This window comes from Pomacea canaliculata, linkage group LG2 (assembly GCF_003073045.1).
Source record: "Pomacea canaliculata isolate SZHN2017 linkage group LG2, ASM307304v1, whole genome shotgun sequence".
In the NCBI taxonomy this organism is placed as follows: Eukaryota; Metazoa; Mollusca; class Gastropoda; order Architaenioglossa; family Ampullariidae; genus Pomacea; species Pomacea canaliculata.
This window is the reverse complement of record NC_037591.1, coordinates 8,493,562-8,516,175: the sequence shown is the minus strand read 5'-3', so window position 1 is coordinate 8,516,175 and position 22,614 is coordinate 8,493,562. Positions and strand designations below refer to the sequence as shown.

Here is a 22,614-nt window from a genome sequence, read left to right as displayed (position 1 = left end):
ACGTGCTTATACATCATACCAATATAACAAAAACGTAAACAATTAGCATATAGTTTGGAAGGACGGGGTCACGACTTCTAACCTCGATGGTTTGACCCGGGAATTCCCTTGAAGGGGGTTTCCTTACTTGTGACGTCACTACGCTATGCACTACCGGTGCCAACAAAAATGGCGTCCCCATCGTTGGAGTATCTCAATAACGTGTGGCAGTATGTACCCCAGGGTCACGAGAAAGCTTTGAAACAAGCTGTTTACAACACAGTGGCCAATATTTTCGTTCTTTTAGTTGCAGGAGCCTTTATTGCTGTTTATTTCGTCTTCTCACCTTTCTTGCGACCATTATGCTGGGCTCTCTTGTGTGGGACGTTTCTCTACCCATTCAAGCGCACACTTACGGACTTACTTCGCGGGTGGTTGAAAGGTCTAACATCATCTGGAACCCCTTTCATCGTCGGATTAATCATTTTACCAGTGCAGGTTGTTACTACTACGTCTGGTGCATTAAGTAACGCTATTTATAGTCACCTGGCGATCATCGTGGCCTTGTTTGCGGGAATTCTGGTGCTGCAACTGATCTACCATTTCGGACCCCTTCACAACTTGGCCAATGCAGCTCTGGCTTTCCTAACATTTCTAAATGACTTTGTCAGCTACTTCTCTTCGTTGTGGGTACGTGACCGCTGAAATAATTTTGCTGTTGCTGAAGTGCTTAATCGTATCCCAGCCTGCAAAACTAGTGGGGTACTAGTTTTGGAGGCTGGGATATTTCTTTGTATATTAAATTCATGGTTTATTTATGCTCTTGTGAATACAGCGCATAGAGCTCACGTCCACACACGGAAATGTGCATTTTAAATTATCATTATTATTTTATTTTTGTAAAATTAGTGCTTTCTAGAGTGAAAAATGAACAAGCATATGTCTATAAAAGTTTTTGTTTGCTTCACATGTATTGTGAATATGTGAGTGAAAATTGAACCCCCCCAAAATACTTTCCAATAAGGGAGAAGAGGGGGTTACACTTAAAGGAGAATCTTGGTATATACATATATGAACACTGTCAACATCCAGAGAGAAATAATGTAGAAATACACTCATTACAGTGGGCAAAGTTGATAACATACCTCGATCACTGGACATAAGATTAGTAACCTATTAAATTAAATGATCCACTTTCATTGGTCCTTCCTTAAAACCCACTTTTTCTTGCTGACAGCTGTGGACTCTCATCTTGGCATATATTGGTGCAGTAGCATTCTTCTGGCGCCCAGAATCACACCGCATACTGTCCATTCTGGGTCTGCCAGTATGGCTTATAATAGTCTTTCACATTGCATCTGCTGCTGGCGTTTTGCGGGTACCTCTACTCATTGCCATGGTGGTGCTACTGGTGTTTGGCTTTGTGGCAGAAGTCAACCAGGCCAGGAAACGACAAGATTGTAAGATTTAAAAGTTAACAGTGATTTTGATGTTGTGTGTGATATTGTAAATATCTGTTATAGTTACTGATAACTTTCATACGGACCTATGAAGAGAGCAGATAATCCAACTGATGTATAATAGGAAGGTTTTTTAATAGTCCAAATGAATATTGATATTATTTTACATAATAAAACAGAAACTACACAATTTGCATGGGAATAATGAATAATTTTATTTTTAATAAGTATTAGGGGTGTACCATATGCCAATATAAATTAAATCTTAACAAATTCTGAATTTGATAAAATCATCACATGTTTTGAAAGTAATTTTTTCATTATGTTAGGCTAAAATTTTAATTGAATTGACTGGAGAGAGTCCACACAACTACCTTTCAGTTTGTTAATAATAATATAAAAGTTTGCTTGTGATGTGACGTCAAAATAAGGTGACGACAAAATGTCAGTGTTAGGTGACTGTACTCCTCACCAAAGGGCAGTGTCCACATACAGCATGAACCACAGTCCGCAGGCTAAATATCAAACGTCATACAGGCTGGAATACACTCCATAACAAATCCAACTGACGACACAAGTTTCTCTAGAATGACTATTAAGCCCCACAACACGCAAAAGTTCACTGATCAACAAAGATCCACTGATCAACAAAGATCAAGCGTGCATGAAGCTCTCACAAGTCTGCACATTGAAAAGGAACTGAAACCACCAACATGGAAGAGGCACCACATTCCAAATGTACAATGGCAGGCCTGTCAAAAATACAAGTCCAGCACAAAGAATGATCAGAGAAGACAAAAATACAGCAGAGCTCTGCTCCCTCCATCCTGTTAGGCAAATGGACATCACTCTATTATTTATAATAGTTGTTAATTTTTATACTGTAACTTATGATTCAAATCAAACTTTTACTCAATTTGTGTCTGATTAAAAGAAATCATGATTTCAGTGCTGAAGAGAGTTGAATTCATTGATTGTGTTCAGGCCAGAGAGGGTCACCAACTTTAGCCACAGTGTGGACATTGCTAGGATGGTCCATCCAATCAACAAGGGAAAGCACAGTGACTGAGAAAATCGGTGTTGTGAAAGATCCTGCTTCTGAGAAAGATGGCTTGGGGACAGCCAAAATAGAAGAAGGACCACTTCTTTCAGCATCTTCTTTGAGTTCGTCTACCACTTCTGTAACAAAACCAACATCTCTTAATGTTTCCTTAGCTACAACTAGCAGAGAGGTAGGGCAAAATTGATAAATACAAGCATTCACATTTCTCTTTTAACGAAGTGTTTGATAAGATGATCAGTGTCAGTAGCTACTGAAAATCTGTGCTTTTAGAGTCAGAAAATGTAGTAGTGGATGTCAAGATCATATGATGTAATGCCCAGTAAAGGTGGTTGCTTATTCCTATCTGTAATCTGGTTTATGTAAATAATAAAAAAAAGTATTATAGTAACAGCTTTTTTCCTTTCGAGGTGGGAGAAGGGAGAAAGTATGTCTCAGATAGCGAAGGGTTAGGGACAAAGCATCTTAGTGATACTGACATCATGTCATGTTAAAGAGGATAGTCCAAATTCTACTTACCTACTTATAATTGGAATACAATCTTACTGCAGTGGCTTAAGTTATTTTTAGGAGACACTCTATCTGAAGAAGGATCAGTTAATTTTAGTTATAGCAATGATGTATAATATATATATAAGATACCTGTATACCATGTCAAAAACATTAATATTTTAAATAGTCCCTGTGACTTCATTTTGTGAATCTAGGTAATGCGAAAATATTTTATAAGTTCGTGTTGCTCTAGATCAGTATTGATCAAGATGGGCTGCTTCTTAAGAACATGACTCTTGAACAACAGTGAATGCAGGATTTCATTTTTTTTTAGGACTCCAGCAAAGAGGAGACCACAAACATTGCTGCAGGCTCTCTCAGCCACCAGTGCTTTTATGTCCTGTTGTGGGCGCATGTGTTAGTCCGTCTCTGGATGCACATTTGGCTTGTTCTTATCTTCGTGCTGCTGCCACTGATCCACATTGGACTACGGTTTCTAGGTGAGCTAATGTGTTTTCTGAAAAATGCTTGTCTTGGAGTTGTCAAGGAATGATAACTCTTTATTCCAAGTAGTTCACAAAATAGAAAGAAACCTTGATCGCTTTCATAAACAGAGTGTTTACAAGATACAAGATATCTTTATTGTCTATAGTCACAAGAGACATAGAAATTTTTCTTCGTTGGGAGCTCCGAAAAAAAATGATGATCTTTTACAATAGGAAATTGTGTGGCATAAATAAAAAAAGAATAATGTGAATAGCAAAGAAATAGGTGGCAAAGCACCATTGTGATCTGGTGCCAGTCAGTTAATAAATAATAATATAGTTACCTTATATAGCACCATATCCTAGTCCTATTGGCAAGCTCATAGTGCTTTAGAAACAACGATCACACATAGATGTGCACACACAGGCGCATGCAACACAATATACAATCATGTCTATGGAATGCAACATGGGATTATGAAAAATATGTAGCCAGCAGTTGCTCCCAACGTGTTCAATTCATTCGAAAAACTATAATCAAGACTGCAAATGCTGCTATCCTCACCACAGTTCCAGTATTCAAATGGGTGCAAGTCTTTTTTTTAATGTCTGCTTATAGGGTTGCCTGCAGAATGTTTTGTTGAAAATTATAATAAGTTCACAGGCCATCAGGAGGGCATAAGTGCAAATCCACCAATACAATACTTTCAAGACATTCAGCTTGTGATCCTCCTTCATGAGTTGCAAATCAATTTGCTTTCTAATATTATTTTAGTCTGGTGCGCCAGGTCAACCCTCCTCTTTTCCAGTCTTGACCACTTCCTGTTATATATATTGCTAATAAGATGAGGAAAAAGAGTCAGATCTTTCAGCCTTAGTTATAATGAAAAAAAGAGGGAAAAAATAAGAAAAAAGGCCATGAATACAGCAGCATATTTGTAAATAATAGTATTGTGATAATTCTCTGTGTGTGTGTGTGTGCATGTGCTAATTGTTACAGTCCAGATGAGCTTTGTCAAGGATGCCTGGGCCAGGCTTTGTAGAGGTGCTGCTTCCTGGTTGAGTGCTCGCCAAGATGCTCTGGCACCACGTTCTGTTCGTGGTGTTGGCAAACTGCTAATGAGAGGAGACAGAAAGGTAGGCCTACAAAATAAGCAACCCAGTACAGTTTAGCCCAATATGTACAGTCAAATAAAGTGTGTCCACTTATCAGAGGAGCAAGAAATTCAGAACTGTAAATTGTTGACTGATAATGGTGGTGGTAATGGTCATAGTGATGAGGTTGGTAGCAGCACCAGCTTCTAGCTTTTGTCAGCTTCTGTTACCTGAGTGCAGATGTCTGCACGTCAAGTTTTTCATTTAGTGTAAAACAGTATTTATCCCAGAGAGCAGTTATCTAGCAGCTTTAAAAGAAAACATTAAAAATACCATCACACGTTCATACTTGACCCCTCCTCATACAATCATAATTCAGATCTGTATATAATCACAGTTCATTCACTCAGCAGCATTCAGAAGTTGCACAACTAGAACAACAGGACAGCCTCAGTCAGTTGTTTCTGAATGCAGACACATAGAATTAATGGTCTGATGAGCTGACCTTTAAAGAACTCATGAATAGTTTTTGTTATTTTGTCACAAACTATCGTTCTGTTGTGTGTCTTGCAATCTTTAAGTTGTGACCCAATTTATTTTTTAATTGCAGATGGTGGCAGTGCTAGAGAAATCACTGGACAGTGCCACAAGCACCCTGATGATTCTCATGCTCTTGGTTGGCTCCTGTATTTTTTTCGTTGTAGGATTTGTACAGGTATGCAGAGTTTTAAAACAATGCAGGATATGTACTTGTAAAACTTAATATCTGATTTAAGTATTTTACATATTTTATCTAAAAGGTTTTAGATGTACATCCAAGATGTCTTTATCGTTTTCAGATTTTTTAAGTCTTCGTCAGTAAGCAATAAAGTTGCAAAGATAAGGGGAACAATAAAAGAAGATAATGATAACTGATGCTTACCACTCTGAGGGATGGGTTTTCACAAATTTTCTTTGGATATAGGTGCAAAGAGAGAGCATGTACATTGTCACTGCAACTGGCAACATATTCAACAACACAGTGAACCAAGACATTTCTCAGTAAGCTTGCCTTTATTTTATCATTGTGGTCCTAAATAATAGAAAGTAATAGTCCTGCCACATGTGCCCAATCTCTAAGATATGTCTTAGAATTTATACCAGCATCATCATTAATCGCATCATAATCCTTTCTATGATCATAAGTATTTCAACAGATGCCGAGGATTCATTTTATGAAATAGGTAATACAAGTTCCCTTTAGAAAGCTTACAAAGTTCAAATTATAATGATGTATTATATTCTTAATAAAATTTAATCTCATATGTTAATGAGTGGCTATATGATTTTACAAAAATACCGAACAAATTTTATTTATAAGAAATTTATTTTTGCCAGCAGATCTGGAAAAGCAACTTCAAAAGTAAGCCTACTTGTTGATAGAAATAACCTGAGATTTGTTTGCCTGCTTCATTGTTTGTAAAAATGCAATATGTAAGCAGATACCACTCAGATTATGAAATAGTCAACTTTCATATGATAAATATTTCTGGTGCTGTCTTAGGTGGCTTCCAGATGGAAATGCTATGCAGGACACAATGGATTCAATGGTTGGGAAAGCCTATGTCTACGGCCGCAAATTTATCGCAAACCAGGTGAGAGTTTGTAAAATTTAGTCTCAACTATGGGAATGAAGGAAGGAGAAACTATTGCAATATAAAATAAGAGGATTTGCTGGAAATTGCAAACTATTTCTTCACAAATAATGTTCTACCAGCTGCTTCTCTACACGAACAGCTTGACATTTTGGAACAAAGTTTGGATATATGTGTTTTTATGTGGTGTATTTTGATAGCTGCTAAGCAGTAAGGTTTCCTGTTAGCTCAGCGGTTCTCAATCTGTGGGGCGCGCCCCCCTGGGGGGGCTTGACGTGCTTATAAGGGGGGCGCGAAGGTGGTCATTTTTTTAAAGTTTCATTTACCGTTATTAGTGAAATTAGCTTACATTGCTGGCTAAGGGGGGCGCGCGTACGTACATTTGTTCGTCAGGGGGGCGTCACAAGTAAAAGGTTGAGAACCGCTGTGTTAGCTTATCACCTTGCCCAACAGCCAGACCACCCAGTGTACAGTAAGCAATAAAAATGTTTGGCTCAGAATGGGTTGAATTTAAAAATAATCAGTAATTTTCTTGAATATAGGTACGTGAACTTCTTGGACAAGATGAAAGTACAAATGTAACAAAGGTGGAGCAACAGGTACTGGAAGTTTGGGACCAGATCTATGAAAAATTCTTCTCTAAGGTAATTTCTTCAGTTTTTCTTTTTTTTTGCTTGTTTTTTAAGGATCCAGCAGATCAAAATATTACATATTTAGAAGATATGATAACATTCTTAATACAAAAAAAGGGATGAATGAGAAGAAATCATCTTCCATAAATTTTGTGTTTTCCTTTTTTTTTTTTTTCTGACAACTGCTTTGCAAAGTGTATTACACTATTTAAGAATAACTGTGCAAGAACCCCTAGACCCTTTAGAGTTTATTTTACTTTAACGAGTAAATCCAATGCCAAAAAAAAGTTTTTTATTTTCTTTTTGCTTCGTTTGAAAGTATCAGAAAATTAGTCAGTTTATTACCCTAATGTAGACAGCTGTTTGTTGCTTAGGTTAATATGAATTTACACTACAAAAAATCTAAGATTTAAGTTAAAAAAACATTTAAGTTAAAAGATAAAAGAATAGATGTTCCCCTAAATTTGGGAGTAGTTTGTGAAAAATCTGTGATTGAAATACATGAATGCATATTGCACAAATGTATCCATAAAAGTAGACTGTTCCTTTTTTCCCATTAGAATGTAACAGCCAATGAACCATCTGCAGCCCTTCCAGCCATTAGAGACCTGTGGGATGTCTGGGATATGGTCTCCAACGGGAAGCTTCTGAACATAAGCAGTCTGATTGCTTTTGCACAAGATAATGTAGGAACTTTCCTTTCTGTGAGTCTTATCCTGTTTTTAATATTGCGTACATTTTGATTGACCAGTTTTTAATACTTGACGGTTTAAACAAAAATGCATTTATGAAGATGGTACTGTGAAATATTGTGTGTGAGAGAGAAAGGCGGAGTACACTTGCATAGACACAAACATTAATTACGTGTGTCCTGAGAATTTCTGATTATTTTTATTTGTCTGTTTACAAAAGTCTCTATTTTTTTCAGGTCCTAGAATCAGTGTGGACAGTGATTCGCAGCAACATGAGTCTCCTTGTTTCAATATTCACCTCAGCACTGTCTGTTGTCTTTGGAGGAGGCACAGCAATCCTTAACTTCGTGGTCAGCTCTGTAAGTAGGATTTATTAACATTTACATTTCACAGCATTGCATCTGTGTGCGTATTGGTACACTTATATTTGTAAAGAGAGTCTGTTTCATTTTTGTGGAAGTCCCCAAAAAGTCGTTTTGTCAACTTATGTGGATAACTTTTGAAATGTTAATTCCTTACTTAATCAAGGATTCCTGTCCTTTATTTATTGTTTTTAACCTATCCCCTTCAAGTTATTTTTATTGTACTCTTCATTAACAGAGCAGTTTTGTCTAATGTGACACATGTTGAATTTTATAGAAAATGTTTGCTGGTGAAATTGCATTCCAAAATTTGCCTGCTCTGCTGCTACAGTTTGGTGATTTCACACTTTTCATGCTGATTTTGACATGCTTTTATTATTTACTTTCTTTATAGTTCCAAAGCTAATAAAGTATATGATTATATCATTTTACAGCTCATTTTCCTGACAACCCTCTTCTACTTGCTGGCATTCAGTGGAAGCCAGTACAAACCAGTTGAGTTTTTCTCCAGGATCAGCCCCACAGTTGGGGCTGGAGGAGGGAGTAGAGCAGGGGACTTTTTTGGACAGGCTGTGGAAGAAGCTGTCAGGTCAGATTTTTTTAACCCTAATCAAAACACCAGCATGCAAAATATGTGACCTAAAAGTAATAGAACAGAATTTTTTGTCAGAGGTACTTTCTAATGGTAAGTCATGAAATAAGTTTTGCATTTTTATATAATTTTTTAACATTTATGTATCGTCTTTATTTCAAAGAAAAAACTTGCCAACAGTGTTTTAGTTTTTCAATATTATGGTGTCGCACAGTGGTGTGTTCATGGCCTCTCTCAAGATGGCTGCATTCTATGGTCTTTACACCTGGCTGGTTCACCTGATCTTTGGCCTGGACATCATCTTTATACCATCAGGTACAGCAGCAGAGTCATAGTTGGTTCTCATCTCAATCACATTATCCTTTGACTAAACTTCAGAACATCTTTACATTTTTTTGTAATGTGCATTAAGGTTTAAAATTTGTTATCAAGTATAAACCACCAATCTAAAAATGGCTCGTATTTGTAAAGACTATTAGTGTCATTTACTTTCTTTTGTTGTTTTCAAGCATATGTTTTCTTATATGAGGGGCAGTCAAATTAAATGCAGAAGACACTAGGCAGATACTAGCCCACTGTCTACCACGCTTCATTTGATTGCCCCACATACATCTTCTGAAGCTTATGCATGAAATTAAATGCTGTCTTGGTCTGCAGCTCTGGCTGCCATGTTTGCCGCTATGCCTTTTGTGGGTGCTTACTGGGCGTGCTTTCCAGCTGTAATTGACCTATGGCTAGTTCAGGATAAAGGTCTTGCTGCCATAGCATGCTTCCTGGCTCACATGGTGCCCTCCTACATTGTGGATACCTCAATCTACAGCGAGATCAAAGGGTGAGAGGGAAGATTCCTAACTTTGGTGGAATGCTGGGCTGGCAGACCATGTTACTTTACAGGTTGAAAAAGAGCTATTGGCCTGCTTTACTGTAATATAACCTTAGCTCGCTGGCTCAGCGTAAAACACCTATTTGCCTGCCTTCCTTATGCATAGTTAATGATTAATGTGATGTTTAGTCCTGTACTTAGAGGATTTGAATGATCACATACCTGTAAATGAAGAAAATTTCTAGTCATCTTCACATCTGCACTCATGTCATCATCATTTTTGTACGAGAAAGATATATCCAGAAAAATTCAAGTCTTCCAGATCCTATGTTAAGGGATGTAACTCTTTTCAAAGATAACTGACCTATCTAAATGACTTGATTTAATCCCCTTTTGTTTGCTTAGTTTTGTAGTAAATGTTATTGGAATATGACAGACATATCTGGGGAGACCAGACTAAATAATTGCCGAAGGGACTTGACATATTTGTCTATCCCAGACTCAAAGAGTTAAGGGGTAGTCCAGTGGTAAATCACTTTTTTGTGTTAAAACAGCAGTGAAGATCATGATTAAAGGGTCCGAAGTTAAGGTATCGTCTAAAGGTGCATGCATTAGTCTCTAGATTAGTCACCTATTTACAAGGCTGTCCATTGAAGCTTTTCTTTAGACTGCATGATAGTATGTTATAGGCAGCATGATTTATCTTTTTTTCCTTCTCTTTACACAGGAGCCATCCATTCATGACAGGCCTTGCAATAGCAGGGGGCATGTACTGTATGGGGCTTGAAGGTGCTATTCTGGGCCCCATTCTTCTGTGTTGCCTGGTTGTTCTTATCAACATGTATTCATCCATCCTCAATACAGGGACACCAACTCAAGGTAGGCACCATTAACAAGCTTTGTACATAAAATTATTTTTTGGATGTAGATTATGCATGACAATAGGTCAATGCACGGTCTTAGAAAATATAAAGCTGCTATGTGTTCATGTTTGAAAATAAAACTTTTTTTTTGGCTGTTTTTCTTTAACCACATGCTCGTTGCTACACTGTTTCTTTTATGTTATTGGATAATCCTGCAACAGGTGCAGCAGACATGTCATTTTGTCATTTAATGTGCAAGCCTTTTGTTTTGCAGATATTATTTTTTGGCTATATTTGCTTTTTGTGATTGTATACAGATATCTAAAGCAGTAAGTCATAAGTGCATGATGGTGCTTGTCAGTACTGTGCATTTTACAATCTCTTCTTGCCTGCCCACCTCTTCCTGTTCTCTGTCTCATTTTTTCTCTCTGTCATGGGTGTATGTACACACACACACACACACCCTTTTACACACATATATTCTAACACCCTCACACCCTCATACTCTCATCTGTTTGTGCTGATGATTCTTTGCCTTGGTCAGAGGTCACTCATCATTCATTTTCACTCACAGAATGAGGTAGAGGGACTTTGTTGCACATACACACTCAGCTTCTTGCAGTGCACTGTAACTCCTGCACATGGCTGTGTTGATTTCAGTCTGTCCAGCATGCTGTGAACGCTGGCACTAGGCTCCTCCATCATCTGTAGGGGGCTGTCAGATGTCAGGGTGCAAGTTTTGATCTGTGATTGTTTTCCCCTTCTTTTGTAAAATGGTGCATAACTGGATTAGAGAGGGTTTGGAAGATAACTCTCTAGAATGGTTTAGGTTAAGGTGTTTCAATGACCCCTTTTGTCTTGTTTTTCCTGTTGGTACATGTGCATACATTTTGTTCCTTACTTTTGGCTTTAGTCAATGGCTTTGCTTTCAGTAGTGGGTCAGTGAAGTGGTGCACTGTGCTTGGATGGAGGTTGATTTCTGGATGGTGATAGTAAAATAGTATAAGAATGACTAATATCTAGGGAAACAAAAATAAAACTAAATTAAAATTTTTTAAAAAACCCACAAGAACTAGCTCTTGCATACTGTCATTGTTTTTGCATGTAGATATGCTAACCCATGGACTAAACAATAATATGATTTGATTTGATTTTCTGCAGTGTCATATTTTAAATTGCTTCTTTATCTTCCTTAAATCTGGAAGAATTTGGGAAAAACAAGTTGAAAGAGATTTTTTTGTCTATTCAGTTATTGATCAGCAGAAAGTTGAATCTCAAAGTGAAGGAGATAATGACGACCTATTAAAACATGCACAACGCAGCATTTAGCTGTCTTAACCTTTTCAGTCAGTCACTTTCTTTAATTAGGGAATAATTGAATAGTATACATATTTTTATTGTTTTGTGCTCACACCATTTTTTATGTACAGGTTATGCAGGGTTTTTGCTGCATTATTTGAATTTATGATCTTGTCCCTATTTTACAGTTACAGATAGATTTTATAGGTTTCATGCATGTGTAAATATGTGTGCACAGACATGCATTCATACTTGAATAGATAAAGCTGCATGGAGAGAATAATACAATTTATAGAAAGAATTAGCATGCTCATTCATGCATGCACATACATGAACCCCCATGCACCTCCACATGTGTTTACAGGGTCCATATCCTATAAATAAAACAGAGTGTAGTTTATTTGTTGGAGGTTGTGGCAGAAACTTAACAAAATCCCCACAATTTGTCTGATTCCCACCTAATTCAGCAGGAATATTCCTTGTAGTCTTATGGTCTTATACTATGTTTAGTAAATGTATGGTTCTCCAGAACATGTTTACCTTTAATGTTTATTTTCTTCATTGTAAGATGTTACTGGTGGCTTCAAATGAAAAATGCAGAAGCCATTGCAGTGTACTTCTGTTACGCAGTGCAATTTAAGGCAGTACCAACAAGACCAATAGGGTGGAGAGAGAGAGGAAAGGGGCAAGCAGTCCACTGAGTGAATCACAGAGGGAACGAGAGGGATGAATAAGTGACAAAGATAGTTGTGTTGGGGGATAGCACCAAAACACTTTTATCTTCCCCCTTCCCTTGAAAAATTGGCCCCTTGTTGCCAAGCATGAGCTGTCAACTTGTCAAGTTGAGGGAGAAACATCAAGAGTACATGATTTTACTAGCTTACTACATTGATGCTGCACATAAACTGGACCCAAGTGAACTGTTCAATCAAAAGTTGATGACAAGATCACAGCTGAAAGATTTAGCAGCAGAAATCCACCCAGACAAAACTGTTTACCCTGGCTAGTACACAATGTGTGCCTTTATACGTCGTATGCTTGCTAATTGCACAATAGTAGTTCTTTCAAAGAGCTTTGGCATTGCTTATTCATGTCTGCAGGGTGTATAGCTGGAGGTCAGGCCTGCCCTGGTTCTGTGCATACTTTCCGAAGTCAGACTCAGATGGTGACAAATTTCCCAGAATCACTCAGTGTCAGTGTACACATGCAAACTAGTCAAGAATTACACAGTTTACACAGTTTCTTGATTTGCTCCATGCAGCTCTTTGATGTGTTGTTTTACTGTTTGGCATGCATTTCCTTTCGCTTATAATAGATGATGTTGAAGAACAGTTACAAATTTTGTGTGCATTTCTGATATATAGTTAGAAATTAACTTGGAATTTTACATTTATTTCAGTTGAAAACTGGATTTACCACATATTGGTTGTGGATTAACAGATCTTTGTTATGATTATAGTAGTGATTACATATACATTACCAACAAGAAGTAGATGCTTCCAAAAGGATTTTTTTCTTTCCTTGCATTCCTCACACTGGCATGCATGCAAACACCTAGACTCTGAACACCACTGAATATTGACCCATGCAGACTTCCTTGGAGTAGAGTGCAGAGACATTTCCGTTTTATAATCACAAATTATTGTTTGTGCCTTTTGTTCTCTTCAGCTTTCTTTATTTGACATTGATTCTTCTTTGCCTGTGTATCTCTGTCAGTGACCAACACCACATCATGTGGCTCTGCAACAATTCAGGCTAACACTGCTGTGGTGACTACCATCTTTACAGGAGAGAAATTGTGTGTTTGCTGCTTTGCTCATGTGTGTATGTGTGTGCATCCGTGATTGTGAGTGCTTGCATGTGTGTGAACATGCATGTGCATGTATGCGTGTGTGCATGTGTGTGTGTGTGACCTGTATCGTGGTGTTTTGTGATATATATTCAAGATATTTTTTCTCTCTCTTTCTCTCTTATGGTCTAAAAAGGGTTATTGTCAATCATTTTTGTTGGAATTCTGCCAAAGACATTAAACCTGGACTAAAAACTGTTTAAAAGTAGTTTCAGTTGTCCACAATGGTCCCTGTCTATTGAAGTTATTATTATGAAGTTAAAAATTAGGATTAATGTATTCAAATTTCCCAATGTATTTTATTTCAAGTATTGACTTTAAAATAAGAAGGGATTTAGACTAAATAAATAGCATCAAGCATCAGCCAGACTAGCCTTTAGATTATTAAAACTAGTGTTAGATCACTTGAAATAGGGGTGAAATAGGTTTTAATTTTTTAATGATTAGAAAATTATTTCTCGTTGAATTTGCAGAAATAATAAACATGGACTGAAGATGTTGAAAGAGAATACATTTAGAGCAAGCCATAATGTTTTAATTCATCTCACAATTCTAATGACTCCTTACATTGCTACTACTTTTTTGTGTCATCTCACCACATTGGTATAGCCATCTGTAGTATGAACAGTTACTTTCTATTGTTTTAAACTTCTCTTAGAACTTTCTAGTTCATATTTTTGTTACAGCTGGCAAATATTTCCTCAGCCTATTTACATATTTTTTCATTAGTGTGGACAACAGGTGGAATGCCTGCAAATAAAGATGACAATAACCTAGCCCCTTTGCTCTATGCATGGTCCAAGACAATGTGTGTGTTTGTATGTAGCCTCTTTAATGTGCAGCGATCAATCTGCTCTGTTGACTATCAATTGGAAGAGCACAATGCTCAAAATTTGCTCATGAGCTGTGAAGTACAAGGAGCTTGTACAGTGTGTAAAGCAGCATTAGTTTTTCAGTGGAGTTTTCTTTCCTTTTTAGTCTGTGCTTATCATAACTTGGCAAATGAGAAAAGAGATAGGATTGAACCGAGTTGGAACTTAACTGATAGCGTGCCTCAGTATGTTAGTCGGTATCCTCCACAATCACCAACTTGCTTTTATTCTTGTCTCATCAGTTCGTCATCAGTTTCTTCTACAGCTTGGTATTTATATAGCTTTGAAAGGATGAAAGAGAGAGCACACAATAGAAATTAATCAGACATTGAAAGAATCAGAAATGTGTTATTATGGTGAAGTAGAGCTGTCAAACAAAGCTGATGGAAGTCACCATTTTAGTTCTTAAAAAGAATCTTTTATTCTTACAAATGTAATGTTATTTTTATTCAGCTTTAAATACATTTAAGAGGTAAGTAGATTAATGGTACTAGGATGAGTCCATATTATCCTTTAGTGCTTAGTTTGCTAGACTTACAGTACCTTGTACCACAAATTGAGATGTGTAAGATGGCACTGATTGGCTTAGGGCTGTATGTTGCATGATGCTTGTAAAACTTTGCAAAATTGTTTGGGTTGGCAGCTTTTATTCAAAAACAAATTTTGTTTCCCTGTTTGGTTGTATTAAATGGTTTATGGCTGGTGGTAGTTTTATAGATGTTTGTAGACAGCATGCATCGAATTGGTGTGTCTTTTGTTTAATACACTACAGTATTTTGTAGCATTAGGTGTCTTTAGTGAAGCAAGGCAGGAAAATCAGCAACTTAGTTGCTTAATAATTATTATTATTATTTCAATATATTATTCTCATTTACTTTGTATCCATCTAAAAGGCATTAAAGACGTACAAGTATGAGATGTATAATGCTGCAGAACATTTACTAGAGTTATGGCAATTTATTATTACCATTAGCATCATGTATAGTTGAAGCTAAGCTGTATCTTAGTTTTTGACAGGAAATAATGTGAGCAGAATAGCTACATGTTCCCTTCCTCTCTGGAAAGTGTAATTTATTAATAGAGGCTGGATGACAGTAAAAAGTATATTTCAGCGTATAGAACTATTTGTATACTGGACTAGTGTTTGGTTTTTTTTTTACCCTTTGAGATCTTTATTTGTTATAGAATAATTTTAAATCTATCATTTTGTTTTTAAATTTGTAGCATCCTAAAATGAGATGGAGTGCTTTGACATTAATATCTAGTAATAGTATGTGCTTTAGAAACATATGCCTGTCACTTTAAATAATTTGTATCTTTTAAGTTAAAACATACAGATTTGATTGCTATTTATTTTATGATGTGCCTGTTGAAATGTTAGACTTTCTCTTGAAGCTTTATGGCAAGGGAAAACTGTGTTACAGTATCAGAACTACTACTTTGTTGGTTGGATCAGAAAATTTGTTGTACTTAGACTAAAGAGGAGGGAAAAGTCTTTATAGACTGTTAAAACATCAGTTAGACAGTGACTGATCTATAAAATGAGAGCAATTATTTAAAACCTGTAGAGTGACATTGGTCTGTATTGCTTTTGTCTTGCACTGTTACAGAGCACTGAGGTCAGACATGGTCCACTTAACATGATGGATGGCAGAAAGTCTGCAGAAAAGTGCGAGGCTAAGATAGCTCCAGGAAAAAGATCTGATGAAATCATAGAGTCCTGGTAGCTCATTCAGCATCTGTCCTTGAACTGTCTTTTGTAGTAATAGCATTATCAAGATAAGATTCTGTTTCATGATCCATGTTCGCTGACAATACCAACAGTCTTTTATCAAGCAGTTTTTGTTTTTTAAACTCAAGTAGTTCACAGTTTCTTTGGCAATATAGAAACAGTACAACCGACAACCAGATATATATAACGATAGGCAATGGTTGTGGTGCTTAATGGAACTACCTTTAGATGTTATTACTCTTTGACATAGAGAGTAGTATGTGTGTGCATGTGTGCTTGCACTCAAAAGTGTGTATATATAATATGATATGAACTGTTCACTCTTGCTTTAAAATAATTTATTTTTGTTTGACATGTAGAAATGTATGTCATTGCTAAGATTTTGACTAACATTATTTTGTGTACATGCATGCACGAACACATGTTCACACTCACACACAGTCTTTACATACTGATGACAAGAGCATGATGGTGGTTAAAGATCCATCCATTTTATCCATATCTTGACTAAGTTGCTTTAGTGCTGTATGTGTTGCAAGCATGTACATTTTTTGCTACAAGATCTTTCAGATTTTATCATTCCTCACTTACATCTCCTTGATATTTTTTCTTGGCCTTGGCCTCCAGTAAATTCTCTCCACATTCTTGAAATCATCATTGTTTGTAAAATGCATGAAGACTGCATCACAGTTTATAATTGTGTGATTTCTACAGATTTTTATAATCACTAGAGTGTCTTTATCATATTTTCTTTCTCTCTATGGATCTCTGGGTCAGTGTGTGGGGAGGATGTTTTTGGCCAACTAGCAACACACTGCCATAAATCTGTCTCTGCTACACCACATTATGTGTCATGTGCTGTGTGAAAATAAAGACATGCTTATTGTATATTTCTTTCTTTTCTTTATCATTTACATTATTTCATGTTGTCATCTTCATTGTCATTTTATTCTATTTCTTAATCATTAACTGTAATATGGAATGAAAACAACAGCTGTGTGTGAATATTAGTGGTTTCAAGAATATTTATTTCCAAGAAAGCTTTCTTAAAGGAGTTACTGAAATATGTTGACAAAAGCATTCATTTGTATACGAAACCTATTTTTTTCTTCAGTTATTAGAAAATTCTGAAAAAAAACATATCTTGAATGTATCATGCTTATCAAACATAACATCCACCATCACAAAGCTCATTACAAGGCCATGAATCAATGTGAAGAGCTAAGTTTCTGTAGAGAATGGCAAAGCTTGTTCAATGGGTTAAAGACCATTTCCGACTAATGTCTATGCATGGTTGCACATATCTGGCTGTTAAAAAATAAAATACATGAAATGTATTTGTCAATTTGAACTAATTAATGAGATATTTGTAACGACTGTTTTCAGTACATCTTGATTGTGGCATAAGGTGAAAAAAGACTGCTAAATAAATTTGATTAATTCAACAACATTGCAAAATACATATGATATTAACTTCAAGAAATCTTTTCAAAACAAAATACGTTTAAGGTGTCAATATTCATGGAAAGGTTCCTGTTACCCTTGTATACCTAGGTCACTGTATCCCAAATGGCTGTTTTATCAGTGCAAGTTATCAAATGAAGTGAGAAAAAAAATTTATGTAAACTTTTTGTGGTTATCTTATGTGGTGGATTAATTTAATTTTATTTAATCATAATTTAAAAGGGAACAGAATTTGTGATAAACATACACATTAAGATACTTTGTGAAAGGAAATCTTAATATTGTAACAATCTGTACACTAAAACTATTGTTATAAATTCATGAGAACATTGTTTCTTTTCACTTTAATGATAAGAAAGTTGCATATGCATTTGGCTTTCTGATGGTTGTGGCCTTACAGAAGAGTGATTCTGGTTCATTTATATGTTGGGTACATTTCCCAATAATTGCTGTGGAATGGCACTATTTTTGAGGATTTTAGGTTCAAAAGTTCATAGAGATTTATGTTAACTTTTTGATTTGTGTAAGCTTGACCAAGAAGGCCAAGAGCTTTATTTTGTTTATTAAAAAAAAAAAGCATCTCTGGATTTTTGGTTCTCAAATTGTCTTCCCTTTCTATTTTGTATTTGTCCATCCTTACACTTTCTTTTCTTGCTTTCATTTTTCTTTTTCTATTTTTCTTTTCTTTTTTCTCCTTTTTTCATCCTTCTTGTTGTTGACTAAATGGCTAGTTCACTAGCTTGGGCTTCTCTATAAAAGGTTATTTTTATATCTTGGAAAGCATGGAGTTGTTTAAGAATTGCCATACCTTGTTGTCATAATAACAGCATCTCACTGAAATAATATCTTCTTATGTAAGTAGTCTCTGGGATAACAGAGATGAGTATACCTGACATCTCTCACATTCATTGCCAGTGTTATGATTTGTAGGTAATCATTCCATTTTCAAACCATATAGTGCTTGATTTTGTGTTAAATCTGTTCAAATTATTTTTGAACTCACAACTGCGCTTTTTATTTTTGCAAAGTCTTCGTTTTTCTGATCTTGCATCAGTGTATAAAATTAAAGTTTGTTGGGGGAACAGAATGTACAATTAAACTGTTTATTTTATTAGAATGCTTTTAGTACATGTGATGTTTATTTGAAGTAGTGGTGCTAATTTGTTTCTAAATTTATCCTACTCATTAACTTAAATTCTTGCTGTTTTATTGTCTTGATCAGATCTACAGTGCTTTTTACAATTAAATCAGTTTTCTTCAAATTATTTTTGATCACAGTTTATAGTTTTGTGTGTTCATGGCATTCAGCCATTATTTCATCATTTACAAGTTAGCTGTGGCTGGGTTTTTTTAGGGCATATATGTGATCAAAATAACAATATTCTAAACAATATTTCATATTTATTTTTACCACAGTGATATTATGTGTTGTAGCTTCTTTTTGTCCATAAATGTTTTAGTTGATTATTAAAAATGTTTTGTTATATTCCAATCACTTTTATGTTTAATTAAAAGAAAGTGTAATGTGCTACTGAAATGAAGTTCATGAGAGCAAGTATAAGGCATATTGAATAGAGAAAAGATGGGTTGATAACTGCAAACATAATTTTTAAGTGGCCAGATGAGGTTAAAGTGGCATGATAATACTGTCTTTAAAGTGTGATGGTTTTTGTGTGGGAAAGGTTGTATGTGTGGTTCAAGACCTATGACATGAAGTTTCAATACTGTGAACAACAGCAGCAGCAACAGCAAACACATGAAAAATAGTTCCAGAACTTGACCTAGTGCAATAAATTTTCTTTGAGAAATGCTGCAGATCATAATGCAACAGCTATTCTGCGTTTAAATTGTGCCCTGCTTCTAAATGGGTTACTGTTTCTTGTGAAAGTTAATTGTCTGTTAACTGTTTATTTGTTCCGTGTATTTTAATCTTCTGATATCCTTCCCTAGATCCTCAAAACAGAAATAGTATCAATCATCATCCATTATATTTTCATTTAGACTTTATAGCTGAATATTTAATGACAGCAGTTTTAAATATCAACATTTTGTTCTGTAGCGATATGCAGCATGAATCTGCAAAAATATGTGTATGCAAATAGCAATTTTAAAAAAGTGTTTTGAATTTGAACATAATATATTTGAATGTTGCTTTATCACTTGACCCAAAGAAAGATTAAGGGAAAGTATTTCACTTTTTAGGCTTCTTTATATGAGTGATATCATCCTGATGTTACATTTTGGTTTAACAGTCCAACCCACCACAGCTGGAGTAACTGCTGACCTCCTTTATCTCCTAGTTATACCTGTCAAAGTTTTGATGGTTTGTTTGTTTTTTGGGGTTTTTTTTAAGTTTGTTCTGGTGGGTTCCCCCCCCCCCTTTGCTTTGATTGTTGTTGGTTGTTTTTTTCTTGAAGTTTGTTCTGGTGGGTTTTTTCCCCCCTTTGCTTTGATTGTTTTTTGTGGTTTTTTTGTTTTGTTTTTTTGTTTTTTTTGTTTTTGTTTTTGCTTTCTTTGTGGCCGTAAATTATGCATTATTGCGCTTTTTGTGTTGAAAGTCTAGTCTTAAGTGCAGTAGAGCTGCAATTTCTTTTAGAAAGTCGTCGCCTGCATATAAGTCATGATCAAAGTTGTTGATGTTTTTTGGGGGGACAGCAAATTTTGAGAAATGTTTGTATTTCCTGTGGCAATCTCTGCTTTGCACTGACAACTAACTGCCACTATAGCTTAATGCAGCCACGAAGATCTTCAATAAAATAAAAAATATGTTCGTTTTTCTTTGTGTGTGTGTGTGACTGGCGGTCCGGTGGGTCACCCATGCAGTGTGTATCGGGATGTCAGATCTCGTCTGGTCACTAGTTCTTCCTCAGCATATATACATCTGTTTACAGGGCCGGAGCTGTCAGGAAGGGTCAGAGGGCATCGATGTGAGAGTCATAAGACGAAGATGCGTTGATGATCACACCGAGATATCTGACGGTCTGAGAAAGAGAGAAGCTCACCCCAGAGAAAATAAAAGTAGTAACGGTTTTTTTAAATGTAATTCTAGAATATTCTGGGCGATTTCAGTTGCTATTGTTGTGCTTGAGCTTGTCTACATACATAAATGTTTTTCACATGAGACTTGTTTACGTCGGGTCAAGTGGCAAATAACTGCTTTGTTGGCTTTTACGCAGTGTTCATTCAAGTCTAACACGCCATATTCCACTCCGAAAACACCCTGATTTTTTTTTTAAAATATACTACGGCTACGCATATGGCTGCAGAAAAAAAAACGAAGTTTGTATTGTTTAACTCACCCGGGTCGTTCACCTTTGGCACAGACCTGTCTTCCTGAATGCATGAAATTTTATTATTTTCACAAAAAGTGTAAGGCACAACTGTAGTTTTTGCTTTTGTACATAGAGAAATATTAGCAGAATTAATTTTTTCTATACTGAATTAGCTTCAAGGTTTTATTCACAGCTAGATATTCAAGAAGTAAATGGGATTTTAAAAAAAAACGTCGTGAAGTAGGCTACAACACAAAACTGGGTCCAATCACCACAAATCTTGTCAAAAACACAGGTGGGATGATCGACAAGGAATCTAAACACTCAGATAAGTGCTGGGTATGTGTAAAGTTCGGGTGGTTTTAGCGCTGAGGATTAAGGCGTAACCTCTGATCTCTGACTCGCCATTTTCGAACGGCAGTGACTAGATATAGACAATTCTAAATGATAGCCAGGAAACAGCCGACTAAATAATGCTAAGAAAGCTGCAAATAAATGATTCCTTAAGCAATATCCGCAGTTACATCCTTTAGTCTACTTATAGGAAGTTTATCATGTCGGCAGTCAAGGTAAATGAGCGCGAACATATTAAACTTGAGAGGAAAGAAAACTTTTTGTGACAACTATAATAAGTCGTCAAATCCAAACAAATAAGCAAACGAACAAATGAACGAAGCAGAAAATTCCCAAAATATGACTCAGCCCTTTCGTGATGATCTCTCCTAACCCCGCCGCCGCCACCACCATCACCACCACAACTACCATCACCACAATCACCACCACCACCTCAGCAGTTGATGTGACAACAGGATTAATGCTTGACCTTAATCTCTTAGCAAAGATAAACACTTATCATCTGCGTCCATTCATTTGAGAGTTGTAGTTAAAGGTAATTGAAACAACATATCAACATAAGTATTTAAGACAACATCCTGTTGGTTATTTTTCGCCGTGGAAATAACTAGAAGAAAGTCGAGTGAAGTATAAAAGACAAGCAGTTGTGGCAAAGCTACATCTTGACTTTTGTCCCTCAACTCTCGTCACCAGCCATGTTCCTCGCACTGAGTGTTTTGGTCGTCGCCGTGTCGTCTGCTTTGGGTAAAAGAAATTCTTTCCTTCAGAATTTTTATTTTGTATAACAGTTGGATTTCTTATGTTGAGTTACGGCTTTGTTGGATGGAAATGTGTCTGTACATTTGTATTGGACTGGCAATAAGATCAGATCTGAGACCGAAAAATAGTACAAGGTGTTTCGGGTAGTCGCTTGTGGTAGCAAATCCGTTTTCTGGTTTTGATGTTTTTAAATGCAGCAATTATTTTTTTATCGTTATGTAATATTCTATTGTACTTTATGGCATCAGTTTATACTATTATAGTTAACTATATGGGGAATGTTATGCACGTATTCAACTCTAACTGTTCCAGCGGCCACCAACTGCAATGGAAACATCAGTAACCTTCGTCCTACCGGTAAACGTATCGGGGGTGAGTATAACCTACAGGTGGACATGTTGACTGGTACATAGAGACATGAACACGTAGAAAGTGAGTGAGTGGCAGGGCCGTGCTTAGGGGCAGGCGGACGAGGCATCTGCCTAGGGCCCCGCGCTTCAAGGGGCCCCGCGCTTTTGATTGATATGTGACTTTAGATCCCAACTAAAACCGTGGAGAAGAGAATACCGAAGAAGAGGAAAGATACAGGGAGGAGGATACATGGAAAGTGTGGACAGCGCTGGTGTGATTAACTCCCCATGGGGCTTTGAGGAACCGTGAAAAATGGACAGAGCTGGTGGCGAGGTCACCGTTGGTCAACGAGCATGAAAGTTGGGGGTCACATGACAGTGATTTGTCACTGGCCACCTTACAAACTCAGCTTCATCTCCATGTTCCGGTGAGATCGTCGAGGAACTCGGGAAAATGTGCTTCTGGGGAAGAGATGGAGATGAGAAATGATGTT

General features: G+C 36.4%; 1 protein-coding gene across 5 annotated transcripts; it reads left to right on the top strand.

Moving 5' to 3' along the window:
* The first annotated feature begins 68 nt into the window (after positions 1 to 68).
* On the top strand, positions 69 to 20,155 carry LOC112557036 (transmembrane protein 245-like). Of its 5 annotated transcripts, none has more exons than XM_025226601.1 (17): positions 69 to 669; positions 1,217 to 1,439; positions 2,424 to 2,671; positions 3,326 to 3,491; positions 4,477 to 4,613; positions 5,182 to 5,286; positions 5,536 to 5,612; positions 6,115 to 6,205; positions 6,748 to 6,849; positions 7,398 to 7,541; positions 7,766 to 7,888; positions 8,326 to 8,480; positions 8,698 to 8,798; positions 9,141 to 9,315; positions 10,034 to 10,185; positions 12,569 to 12,660; positions 15,800 to 20,155. In XM_025226601.1, the coding sequence occupies exons 1-17, from the start codon at positions 169 to 171 to the stop codon at positions 15,914 to 15,916; spliced, it is 2,709 nt and encodes a 902-aa protein (XP_025082386.1). In that variant the 5' UTR covers positions 69 to 168; the 3' UTR covers positions 15,917 to 20,155. The 5 variants fall into 5 exon arrangements, with proteins under 5 accessions (XP_025082386.1, XP_025082387.1, XP_025082388.1 ...); XM_025226602.1 differs by lacking the exon at positions 12,569 to 12,660 and adding an exon at positions 13,185 to 13,266 and having other exon boundaries at positions 70 to 669; XM_025226603.1 differs by lacking the exons at positions 12,569 to 12,660; positions 15,800 to 20,155 and adding an exon at positions 10,830 to 12,558 and having other exon boundaries at positions 72 to 669.
* The last annotated feature ends 2,459 nt before the right edge of the window (positions 20,156 to 22,614 follow it).